The sequence below is a fragment of the Chamaea fasciata genome, unplaced genomic scaffold (assembly GCF_029207755.1).
Source record: "Chamaea fasciata isolate MVZ Bird 193981 ecotype frontalis unplaced genomic scaffold, bChaFas1.0.hap1 SCAF_14, whole genome shotgun sequence".
Classification (NCBI taxonomy): domain Eukaryota; kingdom Metazoa; phylum Chordata; class Aves; order Passeriformes; family Sylviidae; genus Chamaea; species Chamaea fasciata.
This window is the reverse complement of record NW_027094099.1, coordinates 16,798,801-16,816,157: the sequence shown is the minus strand read 5'-3', so window position 1 is coordinate 16,816,157 and position 17,357 is coordinate 16,798,801. Positions and strand designations below refer to the sequence as shown.

Below are 17,357 nucleotides of genomic sequence, written 5' to 3'. Positions count from 1 at the left end.
ATCAATCAGTGTTATTAAAGGGATTCAGTTCGTTTTGTTGGCTCCGTTTTTGCTAAGCTACTGTTCCTGTTGATACTCAAAGTAAAATGTTGGCAGAGAGAAAGAAAGTGAGATGAGGGACAAAAATGTGATTTATTCTGAAATTTTATTTGTGTAAACTCACGGGGAAGTTGGAGGAAGTTCATGGAAAGCAACGATGCCAGAGATATCTTTAGCCAATGACAGCTGAAAATTGCAAGAGCAAAGAGGCAGAGACAGTTTTAGTTTGTGATGTGGGTTGTAGCCCTTTTGTGTGTTATTTTCGTGAATGTTTTGTTCTGGTCAGCGTGGTAACACAGTGGCCCTTGGATCTGGAATATATAGTTAGTAGTGTGGCAGAGGAGAAAATTAAAGTAGGATCTCTGTATTTTTCTAGGGGCTGTGGGAGACAAGGAGAATGTGTGTGGAGAAGGGGTATCTAGTTGCCTTTTAAAGTATTTGCACCAAATTTGATTGGCCTCTTGTGACACCACTTTTTCCTTCCAAATCTGGGTGAAAATAGTTCTGTAAAAGGTTGATAGAAGTGATGAGTAGCATGAGGTAAATTAATGATAATATACTATGTTTCTCAGAAATTACAAGCTACATTGCAATATAATCTCCAGTCCCGTGAGTGTTTTGAAGATCGTAGTGGTCTGACTTTGCCCTCCAAAGCTTAACTTGTAATTAAATGAAAAAAAAACCCAAGCCCTCCTTCTTGGCCTTGGATACGTTCTGAAGAATGTTCTCAGGACTTATATTCAAATGGAAACAGTGGGGTTTTGTTTGGGTCTGAGTATTCCCTTTCATGTTTTGAAAGCCAAAGATGGCAGCGTCGTGCTAGTGCTGGAAACACAGAAGTTGAAATGCAATTATGGTCTTGCTTAGCAAAATCTAAAATGATTGACGTTTTTTGGGTTGTGGGGTGCCTTTTATCTATCCCCTCCCCACCCTGAGAGATGTAGCTTCATAAAGTCTTGGTAAATGTAAAGAGGTTTGTGTAGCATATTCAGTGAAGAGAAATGGTTCAGTGGGTAGGGAAGCAGCTTGAATCGTGATGTAGATTTAGTTCCCTCCTTGTTACTGGTTCTGACATCCCAAGAGGTAACACAGAAGCTGGCTTCCCTGGGAAGAGATCTAGTGATTGATGTGACACATACAGGATAGGTGAGCTTAGAGAGTACAGAAATTTTGTGGGAGGTTGTGTAAGTACATTAAAGACACTAAAATATATATCTCATTCATAGTGTCACTATGGAGGCAAAACCAAGAGCTCAGTGGGTGGTGGAATCCTGTGTTAATGTAAAGTGTCATAAGCAATCTCTCCAACCACTGATTTCTGTGAACTCCACATTTAATTTCTTCTTTGCAGAGTATGCAATTAAAGAATCCTGAGACTTCAGTAGTAATTTTTTTTTTCCTTACGTCTGCAAATGGTGCAACTGTACTGAAACTTTTCATGGGCTCGAAGGGAAATTGTGGTTGCTAAGCTGTTCCTTCTCAGACCATCTAGCTTTGCCTTCCATGTCATTGAAACTTGGGGAGCAAAGAAGGCTTAGGCCCTGGCCACGGGCTGCAGTGACTCTCTGTTTAGTCATGACTGAATAACACTTAAAAGGTTTTTTTAGGGCTATAGGGTAGTCCTGATGGCTTCCTTAAAACATGAATGATTCTTAGGAGTAAGAATGAAGGGAGATACTAAGGTCAAGTTATACTTTCCCCTGTTTGTAGTTGGTGTGGGCATCACATTTTCAGACTATTCCTTCTGTTTTCACTGATGTGTCCTTCTGCTTCTCCTCTGAGCAATTAGTCATGTAGGATAGAGGCTCCTTATAAACCTGATGATTGGCTTTATCCTATGTTCAGTTCCTTTTTCATAACATGATTCAACCTTTTAGTGTCTTCAAGGAATTTCTTCAGAGCCTTAAGGTTTTTTTCCAGTGCCAGACTGAATCCAGTAGATAGTAAACATGTCAGTATGCAGCCCCTGATACGTTATACAGATCTAGATCCACTCAGTGCAATAAATGTTTTGTTGTTGTGAGAGAGGGGTGGGAACTCTGGAGATGCTTGCCTGGAAAGGGATGCTGCATGCTGGGAATCTGGGATGAGGGCAGCTGGACCACAGCCACATTCAGTAGCTGTTTTGGACTCTTTCTTTATAAGGACCTGCCATAGATTAAAACTAAAAAACACATGATGAAAAGGAAGTGGCTCTGTTGGGAATAAATAACAACACTGTTCAGAAGATGTGCTGATCTCCCAGAAAGACCCACAGCTCTGAGCTGACATTACTGAGAGGTGATGTGGTCAGGCCTCTTTCATTAGAGCAGTTTGGGAGAGAGCAATGTTCTGCACTCAGTAACATCAGCTCTCTGCTGACCAGAGAGCAGCAGTGGCTGTCTGGGAAAGCCAACCTCTCCTTGGAGTGGAGTGTGCTCAGAAAAGCCATTATTGGCAAAGTGAGCTGTGGTGGTGTGAGCAAGCTACTCTCTAAAAGTAGAACCAGCCACAATTGTCTTCTTGTATTAAGCCTTGTAGTTCTTTCTTTGTGTGGGAATTTGTCCAGCACTGATGGTAACACACTGTGCTTGTTACCAACTGTGCAGAATTTCAGGGTAGATGAGAAGTTGAGCAACCTCATGCCCTCCCTTAAAAAAGAACCCTTTGGAACCTTGTGGATCACACACTTGGCCCTCAGAATGGGTGTTACAGCCACTGGACAGGAAAACAATATGGAATTAAAACGATTTCTGCACCTTTAGTGCTTTTTTTCAGCAACCGGTGTAAGGGGATGCCCTTTGTAAAACTGAAGGTATCCTCATTTAAGACTCATTTTGCATCTCTACTGTGAAGTAAAGGAAGCAGTTCTCACAGGAGTGAAGTCAGAAGGGGGAAAACAAAGGGAAGTCAGGAAGAAGGTGAGTGTGGGTCGATATCGAGCTTGCTGGTGAGATGCTCATGGCTGGCTGTCTATCCTCATTCTCGTTTCAGAGATGTAAAGGACTGTTCAGGCTGAACAAGCCTCTGTTGCTAGGGGAAGCCTGACCCAGCTGGAGTAGACTTGTGTTGAAAAGGCTTTAGGATTGTGAAAGGGATGTGGTGGATTGACTTGGTGACTCAGAGCTGCCTTGGTGCTGCTTTGTCTGAGACTTTTTGGTGTTGAGAGAGCCAGACGGTGGTGGTTGCTCCATCTTTAACTTCTGGCTAGCTGAGAGGATATTGAGACTGTGTAGTGTAGTACAGCCCTCTAATGTCATCCAAAAGTAAAGGGTCAAAGGCAAGGCTTAAAATGTTGAGGAGTGTGGTTTTTTTCAAGAAAAACATAGGTAGTTTGGTTTCTTTAGAACTTCCAAATGGAGCAACCGGGAGGAATACAAAACTTGTAACTACACCATAATGAAATTGCTTCTTGTAGGAAATGGATCCTTCTCTTATTAAAACCAGTGAATATGTGAGCTGTCAGTGCTGCCCAGGAACATCTTGGTATTGATAGTGAATTAACTGTGATGAATTTATGTCCAGCTGGGATGTGGTGTAGCAAGCAGAAGTTGTAGTGTAGGGTTAAACAGAATGTCTTCTGCTGCTTTGTCTGTGCTAGCATGAGATTTTGCAGAAGGAAGGGAAGGTTTCCTTCCAAACACTGAAGGGCAACAGCCGAGTCCTTTCAGGAGTCACCAGTGACCTGAAGTAACTGGTGGATATAGGAAAAGAGTGGAGAGCTGCTGTGTGAAGTAAGTGACTGTTTGTAAATAGATGGTGAGGAGATAGCAGGTGTTTCTCAAGGTGACAAGGCAGCTCTGCATGTCAAAATGGTTTTAATGATCCCAGTAAGCTTTGGCAAATCATAGTTAAGGTCGAGAGGAATCTGCTGGATCACTGCACTCTGCGACACAGCTTGTTTGGAGCCTGCCCAGCCTGTCCTCAGCAGTGGTGCTGTGTGTGTGTGTTCACAGCCCCAGCTCTGCTCCCAGCCAGGGCACCACTTACACGGAGACTTGCCAGGAGGCTCTGCCAGATCAAGGAGCATTAATTACTCTCGTCGTATGAACCTGTTACGTGCAATCACTTCTCCTGATAGTTCACTGACCCCATCTCAGTTACATGAGCTGGCTTGGATCTGTCCTCTGACTAGGAATGGGCTGCAGGTCGTCTGGATGACTGGAGTGTGGAGTGGGTATTTCTGTTGCCTTTGGAAGTTTATATACCCTGCAGTTTGCCCGCGGGATGCTCGCAGAAAAAAAGAGCACAGGTGGGCTTCTTGTTGGATACCAGGTAGAGCTCAGGACTTCTGGACTAAAGAGCTGTTTCCAGGGAAGCATTTGTGTTTATCCAGGTGAAGAGTGCATTGCTTCTCTTCAGTATTTTACCATATTGGGGAGTTGTACCTTTTAAACAAATAAATACATTTGTCTTTAAAGAGCGAATTTCTTATTCTGAATTAGGTACTTGGTTTAGGCCGCGTCTGATAAATGATAGGCAGTTTAAGGAAAGGCTTGAAAAATCTGTAGGCAGTTGAATGAAAACAGGATGAATCTGACTATTGGTAATTATCCTGGGTCTTTATAATCTACCCAGAACTAGTGGGGCAGGGTAATAAACAGCTGTTGCGTTTTTATGTTCTGTTAGTGAGCAAAATAAATACATAATAGTTAATTTCCAATTCTGAGTTGAACGTGAAACAAAGACAAGTTATCCCAGTCATATTAAAAAAGTTCTCTAAACTGGAATATCCAAAACTGTTAAATGGAACATAAATGCTGTAAAGAGCATTTTCTGTGCACTTCATTGTGTCTGACAGACCAGTTTATATTGTAAGTCCATATACGCTTTCTCTCAAATGGCATCCAAAGAAAACACAGCACAGCCAGATGGAAATTGGAGTTGACTTTGAGCTCTGATTAATTTGTTTTTCGTATAATCCTTTTCAGGGCAGCGAGAAAAACGTGAGAAAAAGATGATGTATTGTGGTATAATTAACTCTGGTGAACAATGTGAACTTAAAAGAAATTTCTTTAAAAAAGTATCTGCTTTAATGGGAACTAGTTTTTCCAAGAGTCAGGATGGCCCACAATGCTTGTCCTATTTCACATTTGTATATCTGCAGTTCTCATTATATGTGTAAAGTTCTGCAAAACATAACTCACTAGATGAACTAATAAGTTCTTAAATCAAAAATGTCAACAGCCACTCATCTGTGGTCAGTTTCTAATGTGGGACCCCACTGGACTTCATCCTTTTCCATACGAAGGGGATGATGTTTCATAACTGAGGCAAGTGAGTGCATACTTTTGCCATAAAGCTCTAGAAATTTCATTGATTTATAAAAGCATTAAATATCTAAAATTAAGTAACTTTTGAGCCGAAACAAACATAAAGCTAAAAGCAATATGACTTTGAGAGCCCAGCCTCAAACGGAGACATGAACAGATATATAATGCTTTAGTTAACGGTTGCTGCCATTTCTCTTACAAATTGTTCTTTAGGGTATTGTAACTCAGCTGTTTTTAAACCCATCACTCTGGAACCTTGCCTGCAAAATGTCAGCGCAAGTGCAAATTTTATTTCTTTAACAAAATAAAGGGCTTGGAGCAGTTAGGCTTTCTAAACTTTTATGGCAGGAAAATAAATTCTGCTACTTTTACTTTGCCATACTGTTCACCTTGGCCTGCCAGCAAGCAGAGTTGGAAACCAAAAGGGTTTCATGGGGGACACTCTTTATGTTGTAACTTGCCTTTTCCAAACAAAAGAAGCCCACTGCCAGAGCATGACTACCCTTTGGGCAGAGGGCACAGTCGCTGGGGTGGATGGAGGGTTCATTTTGAAGTTGAAATCAAGACATGGGTACCAGCTCATTAAAAGGCTTGAGGTTGTTTTTCCTACAGGTTCAGGGGAGAACTTCTGCACTAACCAGTGCATCTCTTACCAGATCTACTATCTTGGAGTTCTTTAACATTCTTCCTCTTCCATCTGGCTTCTAAAGCTGGGTAGTGCCAATCCATTCACCCTTTTTAAGGTCTTCCTGAAGTTCAAGCATGTATTCCAGCAGTAGAGTCCAATTTTTCTGAAATCAGTATGTACAAAAATGGGGATTTCCCATCTCACTGCTCATGAGGACCAAGTGTTCCCTGTGGTACATTAGTCTTGGTGTTTATTACATATGTTTTGAGGATCTAGGGAATGAACTTCCTTGCACATAGCTACTCAGTGCAGCAAGTCACATTTAGTAGTCTTTGCTTTCAGCCTGAATCTTTACAGAAGGAAGATTAGGTAATAGTTTGTGTAGAAACATCTGTTTCCTAACAAAGATCTCGCCCTATTTTATTTTTTTATGCTGTCCCTCTAACCAGAAAGTCTTTTAGTCTTTTAAAGACTTAGAAGTCTTTAAGTCCTTGTTGGATATTAGAGTTGCTGTGGTTTTAGCATGCTCATGCTCTGGATCCTTTGTTAGCTTAAGTTATTAGCCTTAGATAAGTGTTGTGGGATGGAAGGACTGCTTTCTATTGTCAGTGCAATTTCTTAATCTCTGGACAATTTGTCTGGGTTAGAATTTAAGTTTTTTGGCTCCGGTGCTTGTTTAGACCTTTCCCTTGTCTGAGGAGAAGATGTTCTTAAAATTATTAAGCCTAGCATGCATTAAAAGAGAACTTTTCCACAAAATTGAATTGCTTGGGGTTTATTTGAGTTTTGGGTTGCCTAAATAAATAGGCATTTTGCTTTGTTTGCTTACAGGCAACTTAGTATCTCTAATGGGGAATCTTTTTTCCATGTTTTCCGAAGAAGACCAGCTCTGAGGGTTTTGAAGAACAACAGCTCTCTACGCTCTGTAGTTCTTTGTTTTACATCCAAGTGGATTGTATGTGTCTAAATATTACATTATTAACACACAGATCTTCCAGCCCCTTTACCATTGTTATTGTGCTATGTCTCTAATATGGGAAGACTTAATACATGGATTTATTGGGGAATAATCCTTTTGGTCATTGTTTTCTTGTGAGTTCACTGAGTTCAATCTGCTGTTTTCAAGGAAAGATTCTTCACTGTGATGCTGCATGTTCTTGTAAATAAATTTATCCTGTGTTTCTTAGAACTCAAGAGACTTCTTTATATCTTGGTGCCAAAATTAGTGAAACTTGGTTTACTGGAACATGCAAACAGGAATTCAGTGCTATAAGTCCAAGCACTTTGTTTTCTTCCCAGTCACAGAGCAGGAAGTGCTGACCAGCTTTCCGTGGATTTAGTGTTGTTGCTGACCTACTGCAAGACTAGTATTCCAAGAATTAGGGCTTGTTTGGCGTGTGACCCTGGAAAGAAAGAGTGATTTGAGGCCTAAGTTGTAATTTTCTGGGAAATGCCTTCTTTGTGTGCATGTGTCTTAAGCAGGGAGGGGAGTGGATTAGTAGCGTAATGACCACTGGATCACTCTGTTTTACCTGCCTGGGTTGAAGTGATGGGGATCAAGCCCTGCTCTGGGCACACATTTGTGTTCTAATTTCAAGCAGGGTGTGCGAATGCATTTGGTTTATCTTTGTATTCCTCAGTGTAATGCAGCTCTTGTCATCAGCAGTAATAAATCAACATTTCTCTGTGTGCTGCAGAATACAGGGAGAGCTGCCCTCCCTGTGCTGCTCCTGGTAGTCCTTAGCATGATAGGTTAAATGAAGTGAAGGTTCCATGTCGGTGTAAATCAAGCACTCATTTTCTATTTTAACACTGCAACCTAATTAAAAGTTAAAAATTTTACGGCTGTCGGAAAGAATATCCTTCTTGCGTTCCAGTTTCAAAAGGCTCGGAAATGCCTTATTTACTAACTTGTCTTCCTCCTTTCCCGTTTCAGTTTGTGGGCCAAATGTCGACATTCGCAATGACATCCATGAGCTGAAGCGCCTGGAGAACTGCACGGTGATCGAGGGTTTCCTGCAGATCCTGCTCATCTCCAAAGCCGAGGATTACCGCAACTTCCGCTTCCCCAAGCTCACCGTCATCACTGACTACTTGCTGCTGTTCCGTGTGGCAGGCTTGGAAAGCCTCAGTGATCTCTTCCCCAACCTCACGGTCATTCGTGGCAGGAACCTCTTCTACAACTATGCCTTGGTTATCTTTGAAATGACCAATCTGAAAGAGATTGGGCTTCACAACTTGAGGAACATCACCCGCGGGGCCATCCGGATCGAGAAGAACTCTGACCTGTGTTACCTCTCCACGGTGGACTGGTCTCTCATCCTAGATGCAGTGTCCAACAACTACATCGTTGGGAATAAGCCTCCAAAGGAATGTGGGGACTTGTGTCCAGGAACAATGGAAGAGAAGCCGTTGTGTGAGAAGACATCTATTAACAATGAGTACAACTACCGCTGCTGGACCACCAACCACTGCCAGAAAAGTAAGATTTGAGTAGATATCCTGGTTTTGTTACCTCTTTTGGAAGTAAACATTTAGTTTTGTGGTTTTATTTTAAGCTCTTCAGCAGCTGAAACTTTTATTCTAGTTGTGTGTAGTTTACATGAGTTACCCAGTTGCCTCACAAAGAGATTCTTCCCCAATCAGTAAAGGTTTGTTTCACTTAAATTAAAAAAAAAAAAAAAAGAGGAAACAACAATCAGCAACTGTTAAACAAACTCCCTGAGTTATTTCTTCATGGAAAGGGTGGAAAGTGTAAGTATGGAGCCAGTGCCATTGTAGCAAAGCTGGTGGCAGCTTTACCTCCCTCGAGGACTTCAGCAGGAGGTGGCCATTGAGTGCCATCTCCTCCTGCTGAAGTGACATTCCGTGTGTGCCAGAGCTGTTGCCGTGCTGAAGCTGTTAACTGGACTTTGTTTTTTGCTTCTCTTGGCATGCACCTCCAGACATTCCTGTAATGGTAAATCCTGTGCGTAAGGACTTGTTTACTGACATGAATTTTCTCAGTACAGTCTGTAGAGTCACAGAGTCCATGAATGTCTTGACTCCCAATGAAGTTACAGTTGCGTGTTTTGTTCTTATCTGGTACGTTTATGTCTTTCTGATAGCAAGTATTAGCAAAAACAAAACCTGATCTCTTCTCACTTTTTAAAAATAGAGTAAACAAACACATAATTTACTCAGGTAACATGATTACAGGAGGCTTTTTGAGTTCATCCTGTAACTTTACGAAAGCTGAGCCCTGCAGTGTCAGGAGGGCTTCATTACAAACAGTCCTCCCTGGGAGGAACAGCTCCTAAATTCCACGGGCAGTCTTGACCAAAGCTGCCATAATGATAGGAAACACCACAGTGTGAGAGATATCAGGACTATATTCGGGTTACCTTCATCAGGGGATGTTGTGTTTTTCTAAAGTGCCTTGTCAGTTGCTTGTGGAGTCCTCCTGTTCAATTAGAACTGCAATTAAAGTAGATCGTGGGGCAGTTTCAGTCAACACATGCCAAAAATACCTCTGCAAAAAGGCATTTGGAGTATGTGCTTTTATCAATACTTACAGGAAATAAAGTTCGTTTTTTAAACAAAGCACAGAAACCCCCTCAGCTTGTTACTGGGAGACTTTGTGCTTTGCCCAGGGCAAGGGGAGTGTTGCTATGAGTCCTGCAGGCCAAATTTATGTCTTCATTAACAGAGTGTGACTCTGTTGTCTACAGAGGGTGACCAAGGTGACTCCTGTGCAACCTCATTGCCCTCGGTGGTTTGAATGGATGTAACGAGAGTGTATTTAATGAGATATAACGACCTACTTGCTTTCTGTTGTGTGCTTTGCCTGTTTGGAGTAGACAAAAGTAATGTGCAAAAAAACTTTTTTGGCATCTAAGGGCCTGTTGAAATGATTTGGATCCCAAATACACATGAGAAGAAGTTTGTTTAAATAAAATGAGGTCATAGACTGTGATAGCAGGACTTTGAAGGCAAGGGTGTAGGTAATGGGGTTTTTTTCTATATATGCTTTCATCTCCTTTCATGGGAGATTGTGAAGAAGAAAGAAAGTATTGGAAAAGGGCCCTGAAAGGCTTGTTAAGAGCATTACAGTGTGGAAAAACAATTTGTTTTAGAATGTCTTAGGATGTGCAGCATAAAGAAATTATCAAATTCTAATCAACAAAAAGAGTGAGAAATTTGGACCTATTCTGGTCTCTTTGTTGTGATAAGCCACAGACTTTGAGGAAGATGACTTAAAATTTGCAGGCCATTCATCTAAAAAGAAAACAACCCCAAAGTGCTCCCACTCTAAAGAAAAACAAGGGAGGTATAAAAGTGCAGTTGTTCCAAAGGAAGCTTTTTGTCTCCCCTGCTAGGTTGCTCGGGCACTTTGGCAATGAACTCCTGATCAGGAGAGGACTCTTGCAGTACAAAATCACACAAGACATGAAAAAGAATAGAAAGAGGGACTTTTCAGTTACTGAGTGTTTCAATTGGCATTTTCCTACTGGTCGAGATACGACACCTATGTTATTTTCCAGGGAATATTTTTCTAGTGCACTATCTAATTTAACCCTGACATTCTCCTTGTGCGTCACAGTAATGTTCAGCTGAAAATGCTCTCTATCATTCAAGGTTCCTTTGTGCCTTTTTTATTTTTCTTTGCTCTGGCTCTGTGGAGGAGTGTGTATTAAATCTCTCTTGTCCTTGTTTAGGTTTTACATTGAAAGATCTGAAGTTGGTGGGTAAATGCTGTGTGGGAACACTTGGTACTTTAAGTAGCCTGGCTTCTGTTTAGTTTTGCCGTTGAGTGGAAGTTGTTTTTTTCCTTCTTTTTCTTGCTCACAAACAAAGGAAGAAGCTTGTGCTTCCTTCAATATAACTTGTGCAGGAACAATGCTGAGGGAGGAGGGAGGGAAGGATATGTCGTGTCTGACTTAGAATAATCCGTGGACATTTCTACAGAAGAAATTTCTACAAAGGAGCTGTAACTTTTACATTTTTCTGCGTATTTTTAAGGTTCAGCGTAAAGCGTCAGCAGCTCCCCTGCCAGTTTGGTTGCCCTGGTTTCTGTGTAGTGTACATTCCTTTACCTTTGAGTGCCCCAAGGCAGCAGCAATACGAGTTTGCTCTCTTTGGAGCTGCAGCATGTTGTGTTGGGCTTGGCACTCTCTCTTCTCTCCAACTTGCACCTACTTTTATGTTGGTGTATTAAATGCCAGCTGTGCCTCGCTGGGGTTGCAGGTCCACATAGAAGAATCCCTCAAGATAAAAGGAGAGTACTGAAGTTGTTTGTTTGCATCAGTGCTTTGGGGCACAGGTAGAGATGGAAAAGATAAAAACTGAGTGTCCAGACATACAAATGAGACTATGGCCTTTTATGTTTTTCTTTTTTTCTGGCAGCTGTGACAGCTGGAAAGGTTTATGGAAGCTGCCTGCATCTCGCTCAGCAGCTGATGTGGGAACCAGAAAAACTGTTCCTGCTGTACCCCTTGCAGGACTTGTGTCTGATGACACACTAGCTCTGCCTGTCCAGTGGTCTGCTGTAAAGAAAACTTTGGTTGTTTTCTGTATTCCTCTTGCTGGTGATTAAATTTTGAGGTCTGTTGCCTCAGTCACTAGGCCTTTCCAAGTCTGCAGAAACCAAAGGTAAATTACATCCTTGAAGGGCTGCCTGGAAGTTCAGGATTCCTTGTCTACTGTAACCTTTGTGTTCTTTTTCAATCAAGTCCAGCTAATGCTTCCTAAGACACTTCTGCTATTGCTGGGGCCCTAAGAAATGAACTGGGCAAGCTATTTGGGAAAGTAATAGCAAAACTAACAGCAATCTGTATGTAAGACCTATGGTGCCCTGTTGGGTTTTTTCCCCCCATCCTAATTATTTGTCTTCTTTCCCCCAGTTAAGCTGGAGATGCTCAGTGTCAAATACTTGCTGAAACTTTTCCTACTCAGAGAGGAGACAAGGGGTCTGGTTATGGGGGAGGTGGGCTGTTATGTCTCTGAGGAGAGGGGTGTTGTCTTCAGCTGCTGCTTCTGTGGGGCAGGATGAGAGCACAGTCTGGGTCCCTCCCCTTGTGAGAAAGCAAATTAGAGCTCCCTTATTTCCCAAAGAGGGTGGAATAGCCACGCTTCCCATAAAAACAATGATGGGGAGTATCCAAAGTGTGTGAGGGGGCTCTAAGATTGGAGTTTAGGCATTAAAAAAGGATGTGTAAGCTGGCATTGTAGAGAGGCCATGCATTAGGGCTGGAAGTATTAAAGCATTTTGTTCAAATGAGGTGAATTTGACATGAAACAATAGCTCACGTAGACTTCACTGCACAATACAACAGGAGAAAACTTGGAGCTTCTGAATGTGTGAAACTGAGGACCATGGAAAAGGCATGTGAGGATTTGGAGGCCGATGAAGCAGATGGCAGCTGAGCACAAAATGTTTTTAATGAAAACGTATCCTTATTCATTTTTGAATTGGTTTGACAATGGCCCGAGAAGATACGGTGGATGAGGAGCAGGAGGGAGAGAATGACAGTGAGTGGGAAGAGTGGTCCATATGTGCCTTCTACTAAAATGTTTAAACATATGGAGACAGTAACATGATGTATTCTCACAAATATTCGGAATCTGCTCCTGTTTGTTTACACGGAGCTCAGAAGATAATGCAGTTGAGTGGTGTCGTTTGACATGGCTCCATTGACTTGTGCAGTGCTTACAGTGTGCGCCAGCTGGGAATCTGCTCCCTGTTGATTCAGCAGAGTAGTGCTGAAAACCATGTGCTGCGCATTCTCCCCCTCCCCTTTCTCTCCTTGTCTTCTCCTCTCTGAGGAGTATTCACTGAATTCCCCTGTCCTTTAGAAACAGTGAACATACATGAACTGTGTAGGCAGCAAGAGAGGGGAAGAAGTTGGGAGCCAGAGATGATGAATCAAATTATTCTTATTTTGCTGAAAATTATGTTTCCATGCTTTTTTTTTCCTGTTTGCTACTGCCTTTTTTTTTTTTTTTTTTAAACACTGAAATACAGTAGATATTACGTATGTCAACAGAGGACAACGTACTTTAAGCTTTACACTTTCAGCAAGCAAATTAGTTGGTCTGTGTAACACTAATCCTACCTTTGTTGGTTTAAAAAAAATATCATATAAACCTGACCATATTTTGAAATGGACAGGTTGTTTGTTGGTTGTATTTGGTTGGTATGCAAACTCTCCAGCAAATAAACATCTTCTGAAAGGAAAAAAAACAGACAAAAAGATAATAGTTGTAGAAGGCACAGTTGGTATCACTGAGCTAGAAAAATCTGGAGTATGTTAAAAAAAAATTGTTAGTGTTTTCTTTCTGAATGGAGTTTTTTGCTGACTTTCGCTCCCCTCCTGAGAAGTTTTGCTCTCCAGCCAGAGGTTTCCCAGAATTTTTATTATGGCTGTGAGAGCATATTTAATTAGTAAGCTGGAATGGCCGCAGAGCAGTTTAGGCCAATCTGCAGTTAATTACTGTAGCAGTGGTTTATATTCTGAGAAAAGAGCTAAAATTAAACAAATGTATACTTGCCATTTTTCTTTGTTCTATTATAAAATGGCATAACCTGGGAAGAATCTTGCAGCCTGCACTAGCCACCAAAAACTGTGTGATGATGTTAAGTACTCATCGTGGCTTCCTAGTTTCTTTTGGCACAAAGATTTGTAGAGGACTGTTTGTTTTGAGAGGTCTTTTAATTTGGGAGTTTCATTTTCCAGTATGAAAAGATGCAGTGAGCTCGGTCCAGTGCTTTGCTATGTGTTCCAAAACTAGAAAAAAAAGAAAAAAAGCTGAACTTTTAAAAGTACTTTGAAAAGATTGAGAACTTTTCCCCGCATTTTGGAATAAAGAATGAAAAAATCTTTGAAGTTTTTGAAAATATCCTGTGTCTTTTCTATTCACACACACACTTCCATCTTCTGAAGAAGTTGCATTTTACACTTGCTGCACCTTGCTTTATCTTTGTCAGTCCAGAGGTGTGTTTATGGTCACCAGGTGATGTGTAGCCACATTTTAGTGGCCATCCATGCTATTGGAAACATTGATTTTTCCTGGTGTTGTTTGAGATGATGGGAAGGGGTAATCCATGTGTTGTGGAATGAGACAGTAAATGAGGCCATGATTTCAGTGTCACTACCGTTCCTTATAGGTGGTGGGGTGATGAAATGTATGTGTCCAGTTACTCTGAGGAATACAAACTCTGTTTTACATAGAGATCATTCTAAGGAATTAACTTGAATTGTCTTGTGCCAAGAAACTGTTTCACTATCAGAAAGAAAAAAACCCCTGTAGAAATGCAGTTGAGAGATCACTGATAGGAAATAGTAATTCCTTGGTTTTCTGGGTTGTGTGTGTGTTCATTCCTCAGTTTCGTTTCTCTGATGCTGTGTGGTGAAGGCTGGGGAAGAAAAGAGTGCCAGTTCTTCCTTACAGGAGGATACAAAAGCATCACCAGATTGCACACTGTGTGCCTGACAACCTTCTAGCAGGGAGTGCTTGAAAAGAAGTCCTGGTCTAACCTCACATTATGTGGAAGCTCATGGGAGAAGGGGATAACTCCGCAGCCCGAGGGGGCTGAGGCTGTGGAGCAGAGGGGAAGAGGGAAGTGATGGCTGTGATCACATTCAGTGAGGATTTCTGAGATGATGTTTATTTGCTTTGAACTTAAACTAAGAAAAATAAAAGTTTAAAACTTTTAAAACTTTAGTCACATCCTAAATTTACTTCTAGGGGTACTGTGTGTTAGTGATGTTTCAGAAATTTGATAATCTGGTGCTAGCTAGGGTTGGAAAGAGAATGCTTTTGGTTTTACTTGCAACACTTGGCTGTTCTTAACGATTTGTTTTCATCCTGGAGCAGACTGAGAGTGATGCCGTGTTTAGAGAATTTTTTGGTTTACTTTCCTGTGCAGCAGTGCCACGTTAGATCTGTGCAATTAAATGCAAATCTGAACTGGAACCAAATCTTTCAGTAACGTGCTTAACATGGATTTCCAGGCCCCATTGATATACATGTTAGACAAATGTTTGTTAATAGAACAGACAATTGTATTGGATAGTTAATTAGATGTAATGTAAAGCTTTAATTTTATGATGAATCTGCTAAACAACTGGGAGCTGGGAATAGCTAGCAGTGTTATAGGGAAAATGTCAGGGAAATGTCAAGTGTAAAACTAAAAGAAAGCTGTGTTTTTACTGTGTTCTTGCAGATGTCACAGGGACAAGGCAAACTCAGCCTGGTTAGGCAGTTACTGTACTTCTCTGTGGCTCTTATCCATGTAATGAGTCCAGCTTGGAGTGAATTTTCCTAGGGATTTCAGTTTTGACAGGTAATGCTTGTATGGATGTCAGACAAGGGGTGAACTTGGGCTGCAGTCTTCTTATCTTGGTGGGGGGCCCTAAAATGATCTGTCCTCCACCTGTCCAGTTGATCCATTTTCATGGAATATATAGAAATGCATCTTTTGTGATGTCTGATCCACAATTAAATTTGAAATGGGCTGAAGGAAATGGAAACAGGCTCAATCCTGGATAGGAGTCATGTTCCCTGAAAATTTTGAATAGGAGGAACCGTTTTCCTCTTTTTCCTTCCCCAAACGCACATGAATGTAGGAATTAATTGTCCTTAAGCATTTTCATAAACGGTTTTTGTGTAGCAAACAAGTTTTTCAGTGTTTAACAGTCCTGGAGCAGCCTTTGTTTAGCCTTCTTTCCCACTAATAGTGGGATTTCCTTTTCAAGTCTGTCTGTGACTCTGAGAATTAACTTCTAATAAAAAGATGCTCGGATAATAATACGTTAATACAGATTGTTGAATTGCCTTTTTCTTCTGAGGTGAACTCAGCCTGGTTCAGTTGTCGACTGTCTCTTCCTCCCCCTCCTTTCGAGCGTCGGGAATGGAATGTGCATGTGCTATCAGCCGAGCGCTAAAAATGATTTAGCAACGAGTTTGCCCACCATAAAATGGGGAGAGTCTGAGGTGCCCCAGAGCCTGGCTTTTTAAAGCTGGAAACCGTGTGCCATTCTCTCCGTAATTTTTTTTGTTTACTGTTTCTTGCTGGGCAAAGTGAGCGTGTAGTTACCTGCCCAAAACACAGTTCTGTGTGCCCGGGCTAGTTGTTAAATGTATTTGTGTAGCCCTTGTCAGTGTAGGCAAGAATGAATTCAGCACATGACTCTTGGGAAAGGCTGGTGTTTTTTTGGAATTTGGTTGCTGGAGGGATTTGAGGGGCAACTCAGTTCTTAGTTGTTGCTAGTTGAAGTTCAGCTTACGCTCTTAGGTGGGTCAAACTTCTGCTTTGTATACCGAGTGTGACCCTCCTGATGTGTTTTTTCCTGGTTGCAGCAGATTGGGTTTACAGGCACTTAATTGTTGCCCCCGTAATAACCAGTGCTCCATAGGTATCCAAGCTCATCTCTCCCCAGCACGCTCATCGTCCCCCATGAATGGCACCTCGAACTTTCCAATCAATTATAGGGGCAGTCGTCTTAATTACTTTTTTTCTTATTTATTTTTATTTTTTCCAGTTGATGTGCGAGGGACAGAGATGGATGGTTAAAGGTTATAGTTTTGGGAAATGATGCCATTTAGGAAGCATGTTTGAAGTGTTGGGCGCGCAGAGAAAGTCTTTTATATCAACGCAGGCCTTGGGAGGAGGAGATGTTTTTCTATGTATAGAAACTTCCCCGTATAGGATAGCAAGGGAAGGTTGCAGGGGGGTTGCCTGTCTCTTTAAGTGGGTTTATAATTGGCTAGGAATTTTTGTCAGCTTAGTCACTGCAGCATTCAGCGGATGAGGGAAAAAACCACAGGCCCCAACCATTACGGCCGTTGGATCGGCTCTGTCATCCCAAAGGAATGCATGTGAACAAAACACTTTGTGCGGTGCAACCGTCGGCCTAAACAGTATTGCATTCTTAAAGCGGGCTCTGAGTCACATGGAGCAGATGGATTGTTTCACCAAAATGGAAGTTATGTATCACTGAGCGCTCCCCGATCCGGCTTTCAAGTGTGGTTCCAATGGGTCAGGGTGATGAAGGGGTGTAAAGGGAAAAAAAAAAAAAAATCAGCTCCTTCTTGTGCGGTTGAAATAGTTTCTGTGGTGTTGAAAAGGTAAGAAAGTGTTTCACTTTGTTAATTGCTGGGCTGGCGCACCGGCCTCAAAAGTTTCTCCCTAGATTTCAGACCCGCGTGGTCTTAATTCTGAGGCACTTTTTTTTTCATGCTGCCCAAACTAATCCAAAGAAAGCCCTGTTTTGAGGGGGACAGGGAGAGGGGAAAAAGCCCGCAGTAACCCCAAACCTGTTGGCTCTTCTCCCGGTGCAGCCAGCTGCTCTGCTCTTCCCCACCCTGCCAGCCCTTTGCCCCAAAATCGTTCTCGAAGCCGTTCTCTCTAGAGCCCGGCGTACACTGATCAGTGAGGGAGTAGCTCCGTCTCTGAG

The 17,357-nt window shown here is 41.9% G+C and overlaps 1 protein-coding gene across 1 annotated transcript in view; it reads left to right on the top strand.

The window, feature by feature from the left end:
• The window catches only part of IGF1R (insulin like growth factor 1 receptor), a 177,861-nt gene that overhangs the window by 22,000 nt on the left and 138,504 nt on the right, over positions 1-17,357 (top strand). Inside the window, exon 2 of the mRNA XM_066196642.1 lies at positions 7,856-8,401. Within this exon, the coding sequence (XP_066052739.1) occupies positions 7,856-8,401 (546 nt within the window). The remainder of the gene's footprint in view (positions 1-7,855; positions 8,402-17,357) is intronic.